Raw genomic sequence first — 15,708 nt, 5'->3', positions numbered from 1 at the left:
CATGATAATGGACCTGTCTTATTGATGCTCATTATCAAGCTTGTGCAGGTTATATATCCGAGTTCAATCTGTCTACACTTCACATGCCTTCCATGGCTCTGGAGCTAAGGGAACAAAATATGCTGTCTTCTCTGGATGGAGCAGATGGAATTATTCTATCTGCCCCGTCAGTCGCAGTGACACTAGCCAGTGGTGGGCATGTGCAAGCTGTAAATATGCGGAAGAGATCAGATAGCATTACCTCCGGGAGTGTTCACTGCCCTGTGAAGCTGCATGAGCAGCAGAAGCTGTCTCAGAGGAAGAGTGTGTATGCATCAGCCTCCCTGCACTGTAGTTGTTGTGTAACAGGGAGTGGGAATTGCTGGGTAGGAACTGATAAAACCAAACTGGGGAGGAAATGGGGGGGGGCCCTTCTTGCAGGTGGAAAAGTATGTGATTTGTGTTTTAGGAGGCTTTAACACTGGCAGTCTGAAACAGTGAGGTTTTGTATGAAAAATTGGTCAGGTAAAAGCTGTCATGTGGACCTGGAAGCACACCATGAGACTTCCTGTAGGAGCTGCTCTGAGTTCAGTTGCTCTGCTCTGCTAGTGTTCAGGACATAAAGTAACCTGTATGTGTGTTGTAGCCGATGATGACATCATTTGTGGCGCCGGGAACAATCTCACACGGATTTGGACACGCTTATGTAGCCCACTAGGCAAGTGAAAGCACCGGGGTGTGTGTGTGTGTGAGAGTGTTTCCAGATTTGGTTTCGTTGCCCAGAAACCTGACTGTCGAGCCTAATATAGCGCAGACATGCATTGTCCCCAGCATCCAGGCAGCTGATTTGTGTTGCTAGGGTCAGCAGTAAACATTTCTGTGTGATTATGGCTGCTTCATAGTACTGTAACACTGTGCAGAATTCTTACTGATCTGCCCTCCTGTGTACATTTGAGACATCAGCAGTTTTATTTGCACACATTGCATCAGCATCTCTTCTAAGCATGCACACACACACACACACACACACACTGAGCTATGATCATCAAAGTCTCATTCCTGTTTCATTGCAGCATGCTATAATGTTTGTGTCTCTATCTATGCGCGTCTGTGTCCCTGGTTGTGTGTGTGAGCGTGTGTGTGCATCTGTGTCTGCGCATGGGTATGTCCGTGTGTGTCTGTGCGTGTATCTGGGTGTTTTGGTGTCTGTGTGTCTGGGCATGTGTGTATCTGGACGTGTGGGTGTGTGTGTGTGTGTGTGTGTGTGTCTGGATGTGTGTGTGTGTCTGGGCGTGTGTGTGTGTGTCTGGGCGTGTCTGTGTGTGTGTGTGTCTGGGCGTGTATGCCCCTGAGTGTGCGTGTTTGTGTGTGCACCTGAGTGTGCGTGTGTGTGTCTGTACATGTGTGCACGTGTCTCCCCGTGTATCTGTGTGTGTGTATGCATCTGTGTCTCTATCTTTGTGTGTTGTGTGTGTGTGTGTGTGTGTGTGTGTGTGTGTATCTCTCTTTGTGTGGTTGTCCATGTGTCTGCTATCTATGTGGATGTGAGATTAAAATATCTTGAATCTCCTTTTTCCATTTTTTTTTCCACAGGAATGCTAACAATCACAGACTTCATCAATATACTTCACAGATACTACAAGTCACCCATGGTATGTGATCTGTACATTTACTCTCTTTACATCTACTCTTTTTCTGCTTTATGTTCCATTTGGTGTGTGTCATCATGTGCCTTTTCTGATACAGTGTGTTGATGTTTAGGGCTGCTAGTGTGTGTGTGTGTGTGTGTGTGTATCCACATATATGATTTATAAATAATGCAGTGCAGTCTGGTCCATTTCCAGGCTTCTAGACACTCTTTTATAGCACTGACTCTGTACCCAGCAGATGCAGCACATTCAGCAGATAAAAATGGCCTTGCTGTGTCTGAGCCCTGCTTTTATGGCTTCTACCCAGGAATTAATGCAGAGAAGGGTCAGGAACGCACTAGCCTTTCTCTCATTATGGCTCAGTTCACAGAGGTTACTTTTTAATCCCTCTAAGTTTTATTGCCATGAAGATTAAAGCATTGAGATTTAAGAGGCATTGCTCTTCAGGTTTCAGTGGCTTCAGTTAATGGCCTGAGGAAGATTTCATCAAGGCCACCCTCACTGCTTCCTCCTTTCACTGTAACTTCTGCTCTACTTTCTCGTCAGCATTTAAACAAGCTCTGAAGTCCTTTTCATTTTCATCTGGGATGATTAAAATAAGGAAAAAAACAAGTAGCAAATGCTGACTAGGTCTCTAAGTATTCACGAGCAAAGGAAAGCAGGCCCGGCGTCTTCCTGTGGAGACAGGAAGTAGTTTAGTAAGACGAGGTAAAAAATCACCTATGAGCTTGATTAGTCATGTTTGTTTGTGTCATCTCGTGTATTGAACCAGGCGATACACCGTGGTTTCAGCCACTCAGCAGGTTACTCACGACGCCGACGAGCCTTTTTGTTTCCTCTCATTATCACAACAGGGCTTAGAGACATACCTCACACCTAAATAAGTACACTCACGTACACGTTCACTTTCATCATTAGCAGTCTGCGCAACCAGAGCCCCTGCTCAAACCTGATCCATGTTTAGAGCTGTACTATTAGACCTGCGATTGCGTCACCATGCTCTGTGTGGATCTTAATTGGAGTCTCTGCGGAGAGAGCTTCTCGTTAGAGGATCTGTTCCTTGCTTTTCCCTCATCAGTCATTTTCCTTCTTTTCTCTGCGGAGAAGGTCACACCTACTTTCACAGTCCCAGGAAATGATGTGTATGACCTCCAGAGCAGTTATCAGATTCCCAAATCACCTCACATCATTAGTTTGTGAATTCAGTGGAGTACACAAAGCTTTCAGAGACATGAGACGTCTCGTACAAACATCAGACATCAGAGTGCTCGTTGAGGCCGGCGTACACACTGCTGTCTTATCATTCAACTGCTCATGAGTGTTTGTCATGTTTCAGGTGCAAATCTATGAGCTGGAGGAGCATAAGATTGAGACTTGGAGAGGTATCAGTCACCAATCACTTCTAAATCCTTTTCAGCCTCTTGAGAGTGAAGGCTGTCTTCCATTGTGACTGAAGGGTTCTTTTGTTTTTTCTTTTAACAGAGCTCTATTTACAAGAAACCTTTAAACCATTAGTCAACATATCACCAGATGCAAGGTAAGGTGTGTGTGTGTGTGCAGTGAACATAATTTCTTGATTTTTATCATTGATTTTATACGCTTTCTTAATGGCCTTTATTGCAGGCAAAGGGATACCTGAAAGTACCTTGTGGGTTAGATGTAGAGTCTGTAATTTTGTCTGAGTTGTGAGTGAATGATTCTGTAGGCCAAACCGAACTCCTGACGGATTTATGCAAGATTCTTTAATGCTAATTTTCTTTGTACTTTTGAACATGTGAACACACTATTGCCAAACGTTTTGGGACACCCCTCCAAATCATTGAATTCAGCTGTTGTTTTTTAGGGGTTGGGCTTGGTTCCAGTGAAAGGAAATCTTAATGCTTCAGCTTACCAAGACAGTTTGGGGATGACCCCTTCCTGTTCCAACATGTACACCAGTGCACAAAGCAAGGTCCATAAAGACACGAATGAGCGAGTTTGGTGTGGAGGAACTTCAGAGTCCTGACCTCAACCCGATAGAACACCTTTGGGATGAATCAGAGCGGAGACTGCGAGCCATTTCAAAACTAGGACGTCTGTCTTTACATGCACATGAATTTAATATGGAGTTGGTCCGCCCTTTGAAGCTATAACAGCTATAACTCTTCTGGGAAGGCTTTCCACAAGGTTTCGAAGTGTGTTTATGGAAATTTTTTGATCATTTCTCTAGAAGCGCATTTGTGAGGTCAGGCACTGATGTTGGTGTCTCCGCTCTTATTCATCTCAAAGGTGTACTATCAGGTTGAGGTCAGGACCAGTCAAGTTCCTCTACACCAAACTCGCTCATCCATGTCTTTATGGAATCTACGCTCGAGTCTCCTTATGTCATTTTACACAAACTCAATAGTTACTGTGCAAAGTAAAAGAAGTGCGAACTTCCAGGAAGTTCTAGAAAACATTTCTACATGCTCTGTGCTTTTTTGAATGAATTATGAATAAATTCGGTTCATTTGCAGTTTGATAAATGAGGCCCATTAATTGATAAACAGATGATGTATTTCAAGATGTTGAAGACAGATTCTCTTACAAAACACGAGAGAGAAAGTGTGTGTGTGTGTGTTGCTTTTCCCTCAGGACTCCATATTTTCCATATTTTCTTCTCTCTTCTCCCCTGCAATGAAGCTTTCTGATATTTGAGTGCAGTAAATAATTCAGCGAGTGTCCTCTATAAAGAGAATATTGGCCAAGGTTCTGAACACTCTTCAGTTCAGGTTGTTGTTTGATGTTCAGCTGAACTCAGCGCTGTACTTTTCTTTTTATTAAGTGTTCAGGTCAGAGCTGCACATGCTGGATCAGTTGTTAATGGGGAAACTTTTCCACCTGCATCTGTGTTTCAGCCTTAATATGAAAACAGTCTCAGCGCCCAGATTCTAGACAGAAAAGAAGAGCTAATCTGATCATTTCTGTGTATTTGGCAGCATATTCGACGCCGTGTATTCACTAATCAAGAACAAGATACACCGCTTGCCCGTTATCGACCCCGTCAGCGGGAATGCACTTTATATCCTCACACACAAGAGGATCCTCAAGTTCCTGCAGCTCTTCGTAAGTGTCATGTTCATTTTGTACATTTTTTTGGAAAAAAAATGGTTTTTCTAGTGTTGTTCAGACCAGTGATTTTCCTAGCAGTTTTGCTTAAGGACTCACATTTAGTGTTGGACATCAAGTCGTGACTCAAACGCTCTACACTAAAGTTATTATATGGAATTAAGTAAAGAAATGCATATTCATCCTGCATGTTAATGTTATTAACACTTAAAAGGAGAAAAATAATCACTCACCACCAGAGATACATAATGAGAAATACATACTGAGTTGTTAATAATAGACATTATAATTTATAATCATTATCATTATAATGGAGAATATAATTTTTTTTAATGCAAGGCATATGCTTAATGACATTAAAATGAAAATAGACCCTTATACAAATGCATAAACATGTTTGTTGATCTTTTGGCTGCTCCCTGTTCGGGGTTGCCACAGGGAATCATTTTAGTCCGCATGTTTCGATTTTGACACAGCTTTTACGCCGGATCCCTTTCCTGATGCAACCCTCCCATTTAATCCGGGCTTGGGACCGGCACTGAGAGTTAACTCTTCAGTGGCTGGGTTAGCGCCAACCCAACAGCGTGAACCCAGGCCGTGGCAGTGAGTGTACGGGATCCTGCCACTGGACCGCCAGGAGGCTGATACAAATGCATAAACATAATCCCCAATAATTAGAGGTTACCTAGACTAAATAATTGTCCCTGGTGATCCATGAGCCAGGATCCCACGGCTCGATTCCTGGGCAGAGAACCAACCCAGCCACTTAAGGGTGCATGTCCCAAGCCTGGAAAAAGTGGCGACCCCAAACAGGGAGCAGTCAAAGGAGCAAGACTCAACAACCTAGACTTAACAAATAAACACTGAGCCAAATGTTTTTTGATTATAAATTGATTAAACAGTGAAGAATGAGATGTAGCTAACAAGCACAGGGCTGTGAAGTCCCAAGCTTTGATAAGTGTTTCAAAATCTGGGGTGACTTTCACACAACACTCTTTTAAACACTCGGATCATGTTAAATGTCCGGTCAGTCATCGTATTCGCTTTTCAGTTGTCATTGCAAAGAATCTATTTTCAAAAGGTAGAATGAAGTGAAAGGTGATGTTACACTAATGACCTTACAGGCAGGTTCTGGATATCTCTCAGTAACACTACACCAGACGTGAGGGACGTCCTCTTTGATCGCATCACTCAGCGTCCTGTGGAGAACGGTGGTACAAGGTCTTTGGCTGTGAGAACTTTGTACAGGAAACAGTTCCATGTAGCACCTGATGCCCTGGATCCTCTGCCTTCTTTTCTTGACTTCTTTTCCGTCATTTGGTTGGAAGTTCAAAATATATCCGAATTAAGTCTAATCAATCCTAGGAAAAGATCCAGTGTGTTAAATCTGACATTTATGCATGTCTCTAGTTTCTTGAAAATCTTCATCCCATGCATACCTCCTCTAATGTAAAGTCTAGTAGGAGGGAATAATAATCATTTGCCTTAATTCTTACACTCTGCTGTTTTATGGCCTTGGACATATCTTGTATTATGATAGAGTAATTTGCAGCAGATTGGCCGAGGCACTTTGTGATCAAGCTCAGTGTGTCAGGTGTTGGACTACTCATTGTAAGGTTGTGAATTTGAATCCCAGGACCACCAAGCTGCCGCTGCTGGGCCGTTAGCAAGGCCCTTAACCCTTAATTGCTCAGTTGTATGAGATAAATGTAAGTCGCTCTGGATAAGAGCATCTGCTGAATGTCGTAAATGTAAATGCTTGCTCCTGAGCACTGCACATGTTTTTGATCATTTTTTGAGATTCTCTTTCTTTCTTTTGAAACCCAACAGGCTTGTTTTTTATGGCTTTGGTGTTTTGTCTCTAAATGCCATTTGAATGTCAATGGTTTCATGCTTTCTGCAGCCAGTAATTTACTGCACAGAACATGCTGTGGTCTGCATAAACCATGACTGTCTTCTGCTTAAGTACAGCCAGTGTTTATGTAATCCATTTGTATATTGTATTATTTTTCTTTCTTTCCAGAAGACCGGGGCCCACTCATAAAGAGCCCGCAAACCATTTTGGGGTCTTAACCCACCAGCTGAAAACCACTGGTTTAGACCAAACCATTTTCTCAAAGCTGGTCTTTCTCCCAGCTTCCTTATCATCTGTACTAGTGTTGAGAGCTCAGACATGATTTGGCAAACACTGTTATAACATTTGGGAAGCACTAGTATAAGATTTTTCTCTGTTACTGTTACTTTCTGGCACTAAATGCACTGAACTGAGCAATTTTATCAAGTCACCAGACCAGTAAAGCATGTGCCAGGAGAAAGCAAGAGGGCTGACTGGAAAAGAAATTGAAGCCAGAAAACATATGCAAGTCATATTCTTAAGCTGCGTTCAGGTATACGGTGATTTTATGGCTGCAAATCGCCAAACGCTGTACTATGAATTCACCAGTAGCCGTTCCTATTACTGGTTGCCATGGTAACAATCTCTATCATTGGGTAGCAAATTTTTCCTGCTGCTAAAATGAAAGAGAGAGAGCGTTTGTGTATAAAATTCATCAGGATGTATATGCATCATAGAGGAGATGAAGGAGAAGCAGCGTGTGGTCTTTGCCACGGATCATCACTGCTGACTCCCAATGGTAGTCGCTGCACCATAGTATAAAGTTAAACTTTTCTCAACTTTGTCACATCACTGGACACACATTGAAAGTGAATGAAGTTCAGTCTAGGTTTGAACGTATCATCAACATCACTAATCGCTCAATCTCGAGGGGGAAAAACGTCACTCAGGCAACTGTACGCTCCCTCTGAACTCACATCACCCTCACAATCACCTCTCCTCTCCTCTCCTCACCTCACCTATTTATTGGTTGCTTTGTTGAATAAAATTGAAAACATATATTAACTGGAAGCATCCAGTATCTTTTCTGTAGAAGAGATGAGAAGAAGCAGCGAGGTTGAGAGCCCAGTGCTGGGAAGTAAGGTCTGTCAAAACACATTTATCCTAGGATTTATCCTTAGGCTTATCCCTAGACAAATCTGGAAGGGATTAATGTTATCTATCTGATTGGCCATGTTCACACTAATCTCTTTGCACAGTTTCACACACACCAACACAATTAAGGTTTTGTTCATTATAGATGGCACGAGTCGCTAATTGTATTTGCATTTTGTTTTCTATTAGTACAAGATGAACTAAGAGATTCGTTAGTGTTTGTTTAAAAAAACATTTATGTGTGATTTTACTTCTGCAAGCAGAACATAGATTAGCAGTTTGTAGAGAGTGAAAATTATATTCTTTCTTTATCAAAGGTGAAAACAATAATATATGCTTTTAGCTACAGAACTGTTTTCTTGTTGGAAGATTTATGTAGCCAAATATTTGTTAAATGTATGCTACTTTATTATCATTATTATTAGTAGTAGTAGTAGCTTTACAGGACACAAATAACTACTTAGGGTATAATTCCATTGTAGGACCATCGTGGAGCACAGAACACTATAAATGGCCATTTTGTTTGTTTGGACTTGTATAAAACCTCTTTTAGGCTCCACCTGTAGTTCAAGCCCTTTAAAAAAATGTCAGATATGCTGTAGGTGACGTACAACATTTCAGAGACCTATTTTTTAAATATATTTTCATTTAGATTAATGCATTTAAGTTAAGTAGCTCGCAATACTAAATGGAGATTTTACTGGAGCAATGGTCTAGCTAGTGAATTAATTATTTGTCCACACCTGCACGTCTTTTCCTTTTTTTTAACTGCCCGTGCAGATACTGAGCCTCAGTCCTAAAACCTGCACCTCACGTTACGGTTCTTTTTGTTCTGGTCAGGTGTGTGAGATGCCAAAGCCTGCCTTTATGAAAAAGACCCTGGAAGAACTGGGCATCGGGACGTACAGCAACATCGCCTTCATTCACCCTAACACGCCGATAATCAAAGCACTGAGCATCTTCGTGGAGAGGAGGGTTTCAGCTCTGCCTGTGGTAGACGAGTCCGGTAACGACACACAGCATGTCCTCTATTCTCATCAACAGTCCTAATCACATACTAACGGCTCACCTCACTGTCCTCACTGTCTGCTTTCTTTACAGGAAAGGTTGTAGATATTTATTCCAAGTTTGATGTCATTGTAAGTCATTTTTTCCCTACTCATTTCTAATTATTGAACTCAAGTATAAAGGATCTCATGCTCTGTATGTCCCTGTCGTTTGTGCAGAATCTTGCTGCTGAAAAGACCTACAATAACCTGGACATTAGCGTGACTCAGGCTTTGATGCACCGCTCCCAGTACTTTGAGGGTGTCATGAAGTGCAACAGACTGGAGACTCTGGAGACTATAGTGGACAGGATAGTCAAAGCTGAGGTGAGTTTCTAGGAGACATGCATATATGCACACGTAGTATACAGGGTAATGAAGCTTTACACACCTTCACATAGTCAAATATAAGGCGAATTTGCTTCTGGCCAACACACACACACGTAATAGTTTACAGAATATTCAAAGCACAGCTCCTAGGCATTATTCTCAGAATGACAGGTTTAATGTTGAGTTAAAGTTTTTCTCCACCTTGCTTTCTGGATTGAAAAAAGAAGTATTTTCCACGTTATATAATGTACTGTATTTTATTAGAAAAGAGAAGTTACTTGAAACCATACTAGAGCAATGATTAAATTATAAATATCGCTGTAAGTAACATTAACTGCTTAATTAATTCTAATATATTACTAGTAAAAAGTACAGATTTATTTCATGAACATTATTAGTTATTTAATTTTAGCCTTAGAGTTTTATATTTCTGAACATTCTACATTTTCACACAGATATTATTTACAAGCTACTTGTTTTTCCGTTACTGATGTTTAAAGCCATTTAATTCAAGTGATCAGTCAGATAGGCTAATAACACTGAGAACTCAGTAATACATATAAGCACTTTGCTAATAGTGGATCGTGATAAGGATGAGGCACTGAGGAGAGGTGGACTGCAAGATGGCTTGAGTACTGCAGCTATTTATCGTTTTCTGTCTCGTCCCAGGTGCACAGGCTGGTGGTGGTAGACGAGGCCGGCTGCATCGTGGGTATTGTGTCTCTATCAGACATCCTGCAGGCCCTGGTCCTCACACCAGCAGGTATAGACGCTCTTCACTGCTAAAGCTCCTCTCTGTTCGCGGACTCCTCTCTCTTCCCACCCCAACACACACACACAGGTATCGCCTTCATGCCACCCTGGCCTTGTCAAGCACAGGACTGCTGCACTGCTGTCACTGCAAGCTGCTGCTCTGTTTGTTTGAGCGCATGAGTTTTTACAGTTTATCCTTCACACAGTGTGACACTGACAGAATTTCAGGGGAGATTTTTTGGATGCAAGTGTGTGTGCATGCGGGTGTGTGTGTGTGATTGACACGAGCAGCCAAGCCAGACGTTTCTCCAGACATTTGCCATGTGCTGAAGCTTCTCTTCTTGTAGAAGTGCCTACCTTATATATATGGGGGGGGGTGTTTGTGTGTGTGTGTCCTCTCTTCTCTCCAGAAAGTTTATAGCTTTTTGAGCCAGACCTCTAGCTGTTGTAGGGAGTTATGTAATGTTTAGGCAAACAACCAGTCTATTATTTGTATCTTCAGGTTTATTATATCTTCTTTTGTTTAAAAGCTCTTGTTTTAAAAAACCGAAAGCATGAATTGTGGCAGCAAATGGAGAACCTGTTGTGGACACACTGTCTATTTCTTTTGTGTGTTCTTTGTGACGACGTTAGCAGGTCTCGACACGTGCACATGAAGGTATCCAGGTGATATTCAGCTCCTCTGACGGTTATACAGTGTTATTAGAAGCACAGTTAGACACTGATTGAGAGTGCAGAGAAGGTGACAACTGCATGTTCTAAACAGTGTGATAATGAATATTTTAAGAAACTTTTAAGAAAATGTAGGCTGATGTAATTTGCAGTGGAGTGTCTGCTCACTTCTGAGAATAAATAAATAAAGGTTACAGATGCTTTTTGCTCTTCTCAAAGAGAAACCACTTCTCCCTGTATGCATTTAATGTCATCTAATACTAGCACATACACTGATCAGGCATAACATTATGAGCACTGAGAGATCTCATCATCATGGCACCTGTTAGTGAGTGGGATATATTAAGCAGCAAGTGAACATTTTGTCCTCAAAGTTGATGTGTTAGAAGCAGCAAAAATGGGTAAGTGTAAGGATTTGAGCGAGTTTGATAAGGGCCAAATTGTGATAGCTAGACGACAGGATCAGAGCATCTCCAAAACTGCAGCTCTTGTGGGGTGTTCCCGGTCTGCAGTGGTCATTATCTATCAAAAGTGGTCCAAAAAAGGAACAGTGGTGAACCGGCGACAGGGTCATGGGTGGCCGAGGCTCATTGATGCACGTGGGGAATGAAGGCTGGCCCGTGTGATCCGATCCAAGAGACAAGCTACTGTTGCTCAAATTGCTGAAGAAGTTAATGCTGGTTCTGATAGAAAGGTCTCAGAATACACAGTGCATGATGGGTCAGGGCTGTTTTGGCAGTGAAAGGGGGGGCCAACACAATATCAGGCAGGTGGTCATAACGTTATGCCTGATCGTTGTAGGCCTCTAGGTCTGGATAGAGGGTATTTCACCAATGAAGCTGTTATCGGGGCAGCGGTGGCACCATTCACAAATATAAATGTGTTCTTAAAGCACTAGTAAGCAATATGAGTCTGAGTTTTTTTTTTTTTAATGAACTGAAGAAACATTTTGACAGGTTTCACTTACAACACAAATGGTTAGATTATGCACTCACCTGGCAACATGTAAATATTCTCATTTGTGCAGTTATCCAGTCAGCTAATCATGTCACAGCAGAATGAAAAAAATCAGTTAATGTTCACATCTGTGAACGACGTGATCTTGGTGACTTTGTTTGGTGACTGTGGCATGATTGTTAGTGCCAGATGGGCTGGGTATGAGTATTTTAGAAACTTTCCATACAACAGTCTCTAGAGTTTACACAGGAAAACAAAAAAACATCTATGAGATGTAGATCTTTGGGCAGAAATGCTTTGATAAGAGATGAGAGAGGTCATGAGAGAGGTCAGAGGAGAATGGTCAGTGAAGGAATTCAGTAACATGGTGAGCAGAAAAGCATCTCAGAATGTACAGGGTGTAGAACCTTGAGGTGGATGGGCTACAACAGATGGAGAGCACATTCGGTTAGACTCCTGGCAGCCAAAAATAGGAATTTGAGCCTACAGTGGAGACAGGAACCCCAAATTTATTTACATGCAGTTTAGCTGAACTTGAGTTTACCTTTGAGGTGAACTCGGCTGATTGGATGATTGCACAAATCTGTTGCTAATAAAGTGATCAGTGGAAGTCGAGAGGTCGGACCAAACATGGGGAAAAGGGGGGCTTTGAATCGAGTTTAGCTGAACTAGACTCTTTAAGAGCTCTTTCTTTCTTTATAAAAAATAAATGAGGTAAATGCTATTACTGAATGGCTTTCAGATTGACTGACGGATTTAATTTATGATCACTCAATAGTATCAGTAGATTTGTTCAGTACAGTAGAGGAAATGGCATATTACACAGATGCTTTTTGGAGATGTACAAACACCACATTTCAAAAGAAAACACTCGAAAGTGATATAGACAATATCCCGTCGATGTTAGTATTAAGTAATGGAACTAGGCTGATTAAATTAGTTTCTGTGAATCTGTGTAAATATTCTGTAATATACTGTGTGTAATACAGATGGACGTCCATTATGTTCAGCCGCGAGGCAGCATGTATTTAAAAGCTACTCTTTGTACTGCTTAGATAGAGATATAAAGAGACAACCTTTCTCTTGTCATGATTTCATTTTGTTTAAAAGTGCTTTTTGTAATGAGAACCGAGAATAATCATTAGACTAGTTGACGAATAAAACAATTTGATAATAAAAATGATATTTTGAAGCAGCCATAGCTTTGTATGCTATACAGGTTGTCCATGTTGTGACTGTTAGTTTTGCTGAATCCTAAATTACTTCCTCCTGGATTTTGACTAGAGAATTAGAGAATAAAAATATTTAGGATTTCATAGGTATTTTTAAATCTAATACTGCAAACAAAATGCTTCTTTGACGAGTATCTTGTATAGTGACAGACATCTTCAAGTACCTTCGTGTTTTATTTTCTGTACTGTTCAGATTAGACATCTCTCGTATCACGCTACACCGTTAACTTCACAAATACGACACCCTGTACATTGTGGGATGATTACAAGCACGAGATGTCGAGTGTGAATATCTTGCACTGAATACAAATCAACAAGTGTCATGAATATTAACCAGCAGATGGATGGCTGTGAATTTTGCTGGTGATCTGCATGGATTACATTCTAGTGTAAAGTGAATGTCTGGTTAAAAGCTTTTTTTCTTTCCTTTTTCTTAAATAGTTTATTAACCATTAAGTCAACAAAGCAGTCACGGTGGGTTAATTTTCAGCCAAGCACAGGTGGCAGGATTTAAGATGTTATGGTCTTGAAATTAGCGTGTCTATTAGGGTTAAGTGTAGATGATTAAAAATGCACATTTCTGCCACTGGGGAACACTAAGTGCCCTATAAATCATTAACATATAAGAACATTACAAGAAATTTGCTATGATTCATGTACAGCTACGATACATTAATGTTGAAATGTAATCATATCAGTATCAGGAGTACAATACTTACATACTCGCCTCCTTTTATGCTGTGATACCTCCTCCCTCACCACAGCACGGTGCAATAGACCCTTTCCTAAACCCCGGCTCACATGGTTTCTGTTCCTACAGCTGTTTCTTTTCACCCCAGCATGTCGGATGTGGAGTGTTTTTTATTTCAAACAGTGTGTCTGAGACAAGTAGACATCTCAGTGTTTTGCCATATTAACAACATACGTCATAAACAGTTCAAGGTTGAGCCAGATCCTAGTCAGAGAATAAATTAGAGCACCGTTTTATTCCTCACACTGATGCATAGGTAAATGTGTGTGTGTATATATGCATTTTAAGAAGTATATTAAAATATACAGGTTTATTCTGCTACTGTGCTTTTCACTATTGTTTAATTGGGATGTTACACCCCTCCTCTTATATCCTATTGAAATGGGGGGAATTTCTTTCCCAATTTCCACCTCCTGTAAACTTTTGTAAATTAGCTTAAGCCTGGTTTAGACTGCGTGATTACTCTGTCACTGACCAAAACTGCTTAGGATGACTCGGGTGTCATGTGACTTGTTCACCAGGATTTGTACCAGATTTAGTACCATAGTCAACTAAAACCGAGAAAGGTGTGGCAGTGTCTGAATTTTTCGATTAAACCGCTATATCTCTCGTTTAACAGCCGCCAAAAGAGGGCAGTATAGGATGACGCAGATCTCCCAGGACATATGTGGTATACAAGTAGAGACAACAAATACATTCTTTTATTAGGAGCTTATGAAAATAAATAATGAAATAGTTGCACAAATGTAAAAACCCAACTTTAAAAGCTGCACACATGCAAAAGTTGCCAGGTGCCCAAGCTTTCTTACATTTGCTCTGCTATAGCAAGTCATACACTGCTTAGGTACAGTAATGCTTACATGCACTGATCCTTCCTCTTCTTTTGCTGTCTAGGTCTGACCAGGAAGGAGAGTGAGGAAGCTGAGTGATGCACTTCAGGACTGCTAAATTCTGTCATGCTGCTGGAAGAGGAAGCGGGACGTAGATTTGAAGCTGGAGTTTGTTATGATTTTGCTGCCCACTGAGGGCTGGCAGAAGGAGGAAAATGGTACAGGGGTGGAAACTGAATGCTGCTGAAGGCCAGACGAGGAAACGGATTGATGGAGGAAAAGATGGATGGGCTAAAGGGGCGACAAGGTGGACCATCAAGGATCTCCTCCTCATAGGGATTCTGCTGAGTTCGGTGTCTAAAGCTCTTACTGCACGCTCACTATTACGACATATGAAACATCGCCATCTGGTGTCTGTTCTTTGTACTACACTCACTATGGACTGTCCCATGGTTATCATCCTGAGGGGATTCCTTCTAGTGACAAGCAGTTTAGAACTGGCTTTATTTAGAGGTATATATATATATTTTTTTCATTTCCATGTTCTTTGTTTATAGCACAGCTTTGGCTTTTGGGTTTACGTGCACATTTAAAACTGTCCTTTTTGTTCGGTACTATTTTTATCCCACTTTATTGATATTCATCTCCCCCTCTTTCTTTAAATGGTGCCTTCTGTCCACCAGTTGTCGCCCATTATGGATGGCCAAGAGAAAGCTAGAATGTTTAAATGAAACAAAATGAATGTCAGAGTATCTGAAAACCAAAATGTCCAGAATGTTGTCAGTGATTTTAATAGTTTTAAGTTTATATATCTATATATTTTTTTCTTCTTTTGAAAGGTTTTATTTCATTAAGATGTTTTTGGAATGATGCTGTAAACATAGATTAAACGTTTTATTTATTTGTACTTTAATTTGTTTAAATTTTTTTTTTTTAAACGTCATGTGGGATGGAAAAATATGTTCAGCCCCTATGCATTAAAATAACGTTATGACTTACGAGTGCAATTTTAAAACGCAGCCGCTGCCTACAAGCAGTCATTTTATTTCTCTCCAGGAAAACCGGAGGCATGCAACGAAACCCCTCATACTCCGTATCAGTTGTACTGTACATAGGAAGAGCTTGTGAGATACAAAGTGCCAGAGAAAGGTCTATTTTTCTGTGCATTCAATGTATGTTTGTAATATTACAGATTTTCATTTGCAGGTCCTGTCTTTTTTTTTTTCTTTTTTTTTTTTTGTGGCTGTGTTGATGGTAAAGGTCACTGATAAAAACATCATGTCCACTGAAAAAATGTATATCACTGGCATGAAGATTATACTACAATGGTTAAACATTGTGGGTTGATTTTATTTTTCCATTTTGCAGTTTGGAAAACAATAAATCATGCTACTGAATCTTTGAATGATGTGCATTGTGCTTTATTTTTTATA

The 15,708-nt window shown here is 40.7% G+C and overlaps 1 protein-coding gene across 4 annotated transcripts in view; it reads left to right on the top strand.

Annotated features, from left to right (window-relative positions):
- prkag2a (protein kinase, AMP-activated, gamma 2 non-catalytic subunit a) overlaps window positions 1-15,671 on the top strand; it is a 92,587-nt gene extending 76,916 nt beyond the window's left edge. Inside the window, exons 8-16 of one of the 4 annotated variants that reach the window (XR_009203306.1) lie at window positions 1,573-1,631; window positions 2,965-3,010; window positions 3,111-3,165; window positions 4,586-4,712; window positions 8,545-8,710; window positions 8,806-8,843; window positions 8,931-9,077; window positions 9,750-9,921; window positions 14,340-15,671. Coding sequence is in view for 3 of the 4 variants with exons in the window: in XM_058376425.1 (XP_058232408.1) it covers window positions 1,573-1,631; window positions 2,965-3,010; window positions 3,111-3,165; window positions 4,586-4,712; window positions 8,545-8,710; window positions 8,806-8,843; window positions 8,931-9,077; window positions 9,750-9,843; window positions 14,340-14,374 (767 nt within the window). In the remaining variant the exon portion in view is untranslated. The remainder of the gene's footprint in view (window positions 1-1,572; window positions 1,632-2,964; window positions 3,011-3,110; window positions 3,166-4,585; window positions 4,713-8,544; window positions 8,711-8,805; window positions 8,844-8,930; window positions 9,078-9,749; window positions 9,922-14,339) is intronic. The other 3 variants (XM_058376425.1, XM_058376426.1, XM_058376427.1) reach the window with 3 other exon arrangements.
- Window positions 15,672-15,708: the final 37 nt, after the last annotated feature.

The sequence above is a fragment of the Hemibagrus wyckioides genome, linkage group LG23 (genome assembly GCF_019097595.1).
Source record: "Hemibagrus wyckioides isolate EC202008001 linkage group LG23, SWU_Hwy_1.0, whole genome shotgun sequence".
NCBI lineage: Eukaryota > Metazoa > Chordata > Actinopteri > Siluriformes > Bagridae > Hemibagrus > Hemibagrus wyckioides.
The sequence above is the reverse complement of the archived record's forward strand: the minus strand, read 5'-3'. Positions and strand labels throughout refer to the sequence as shown.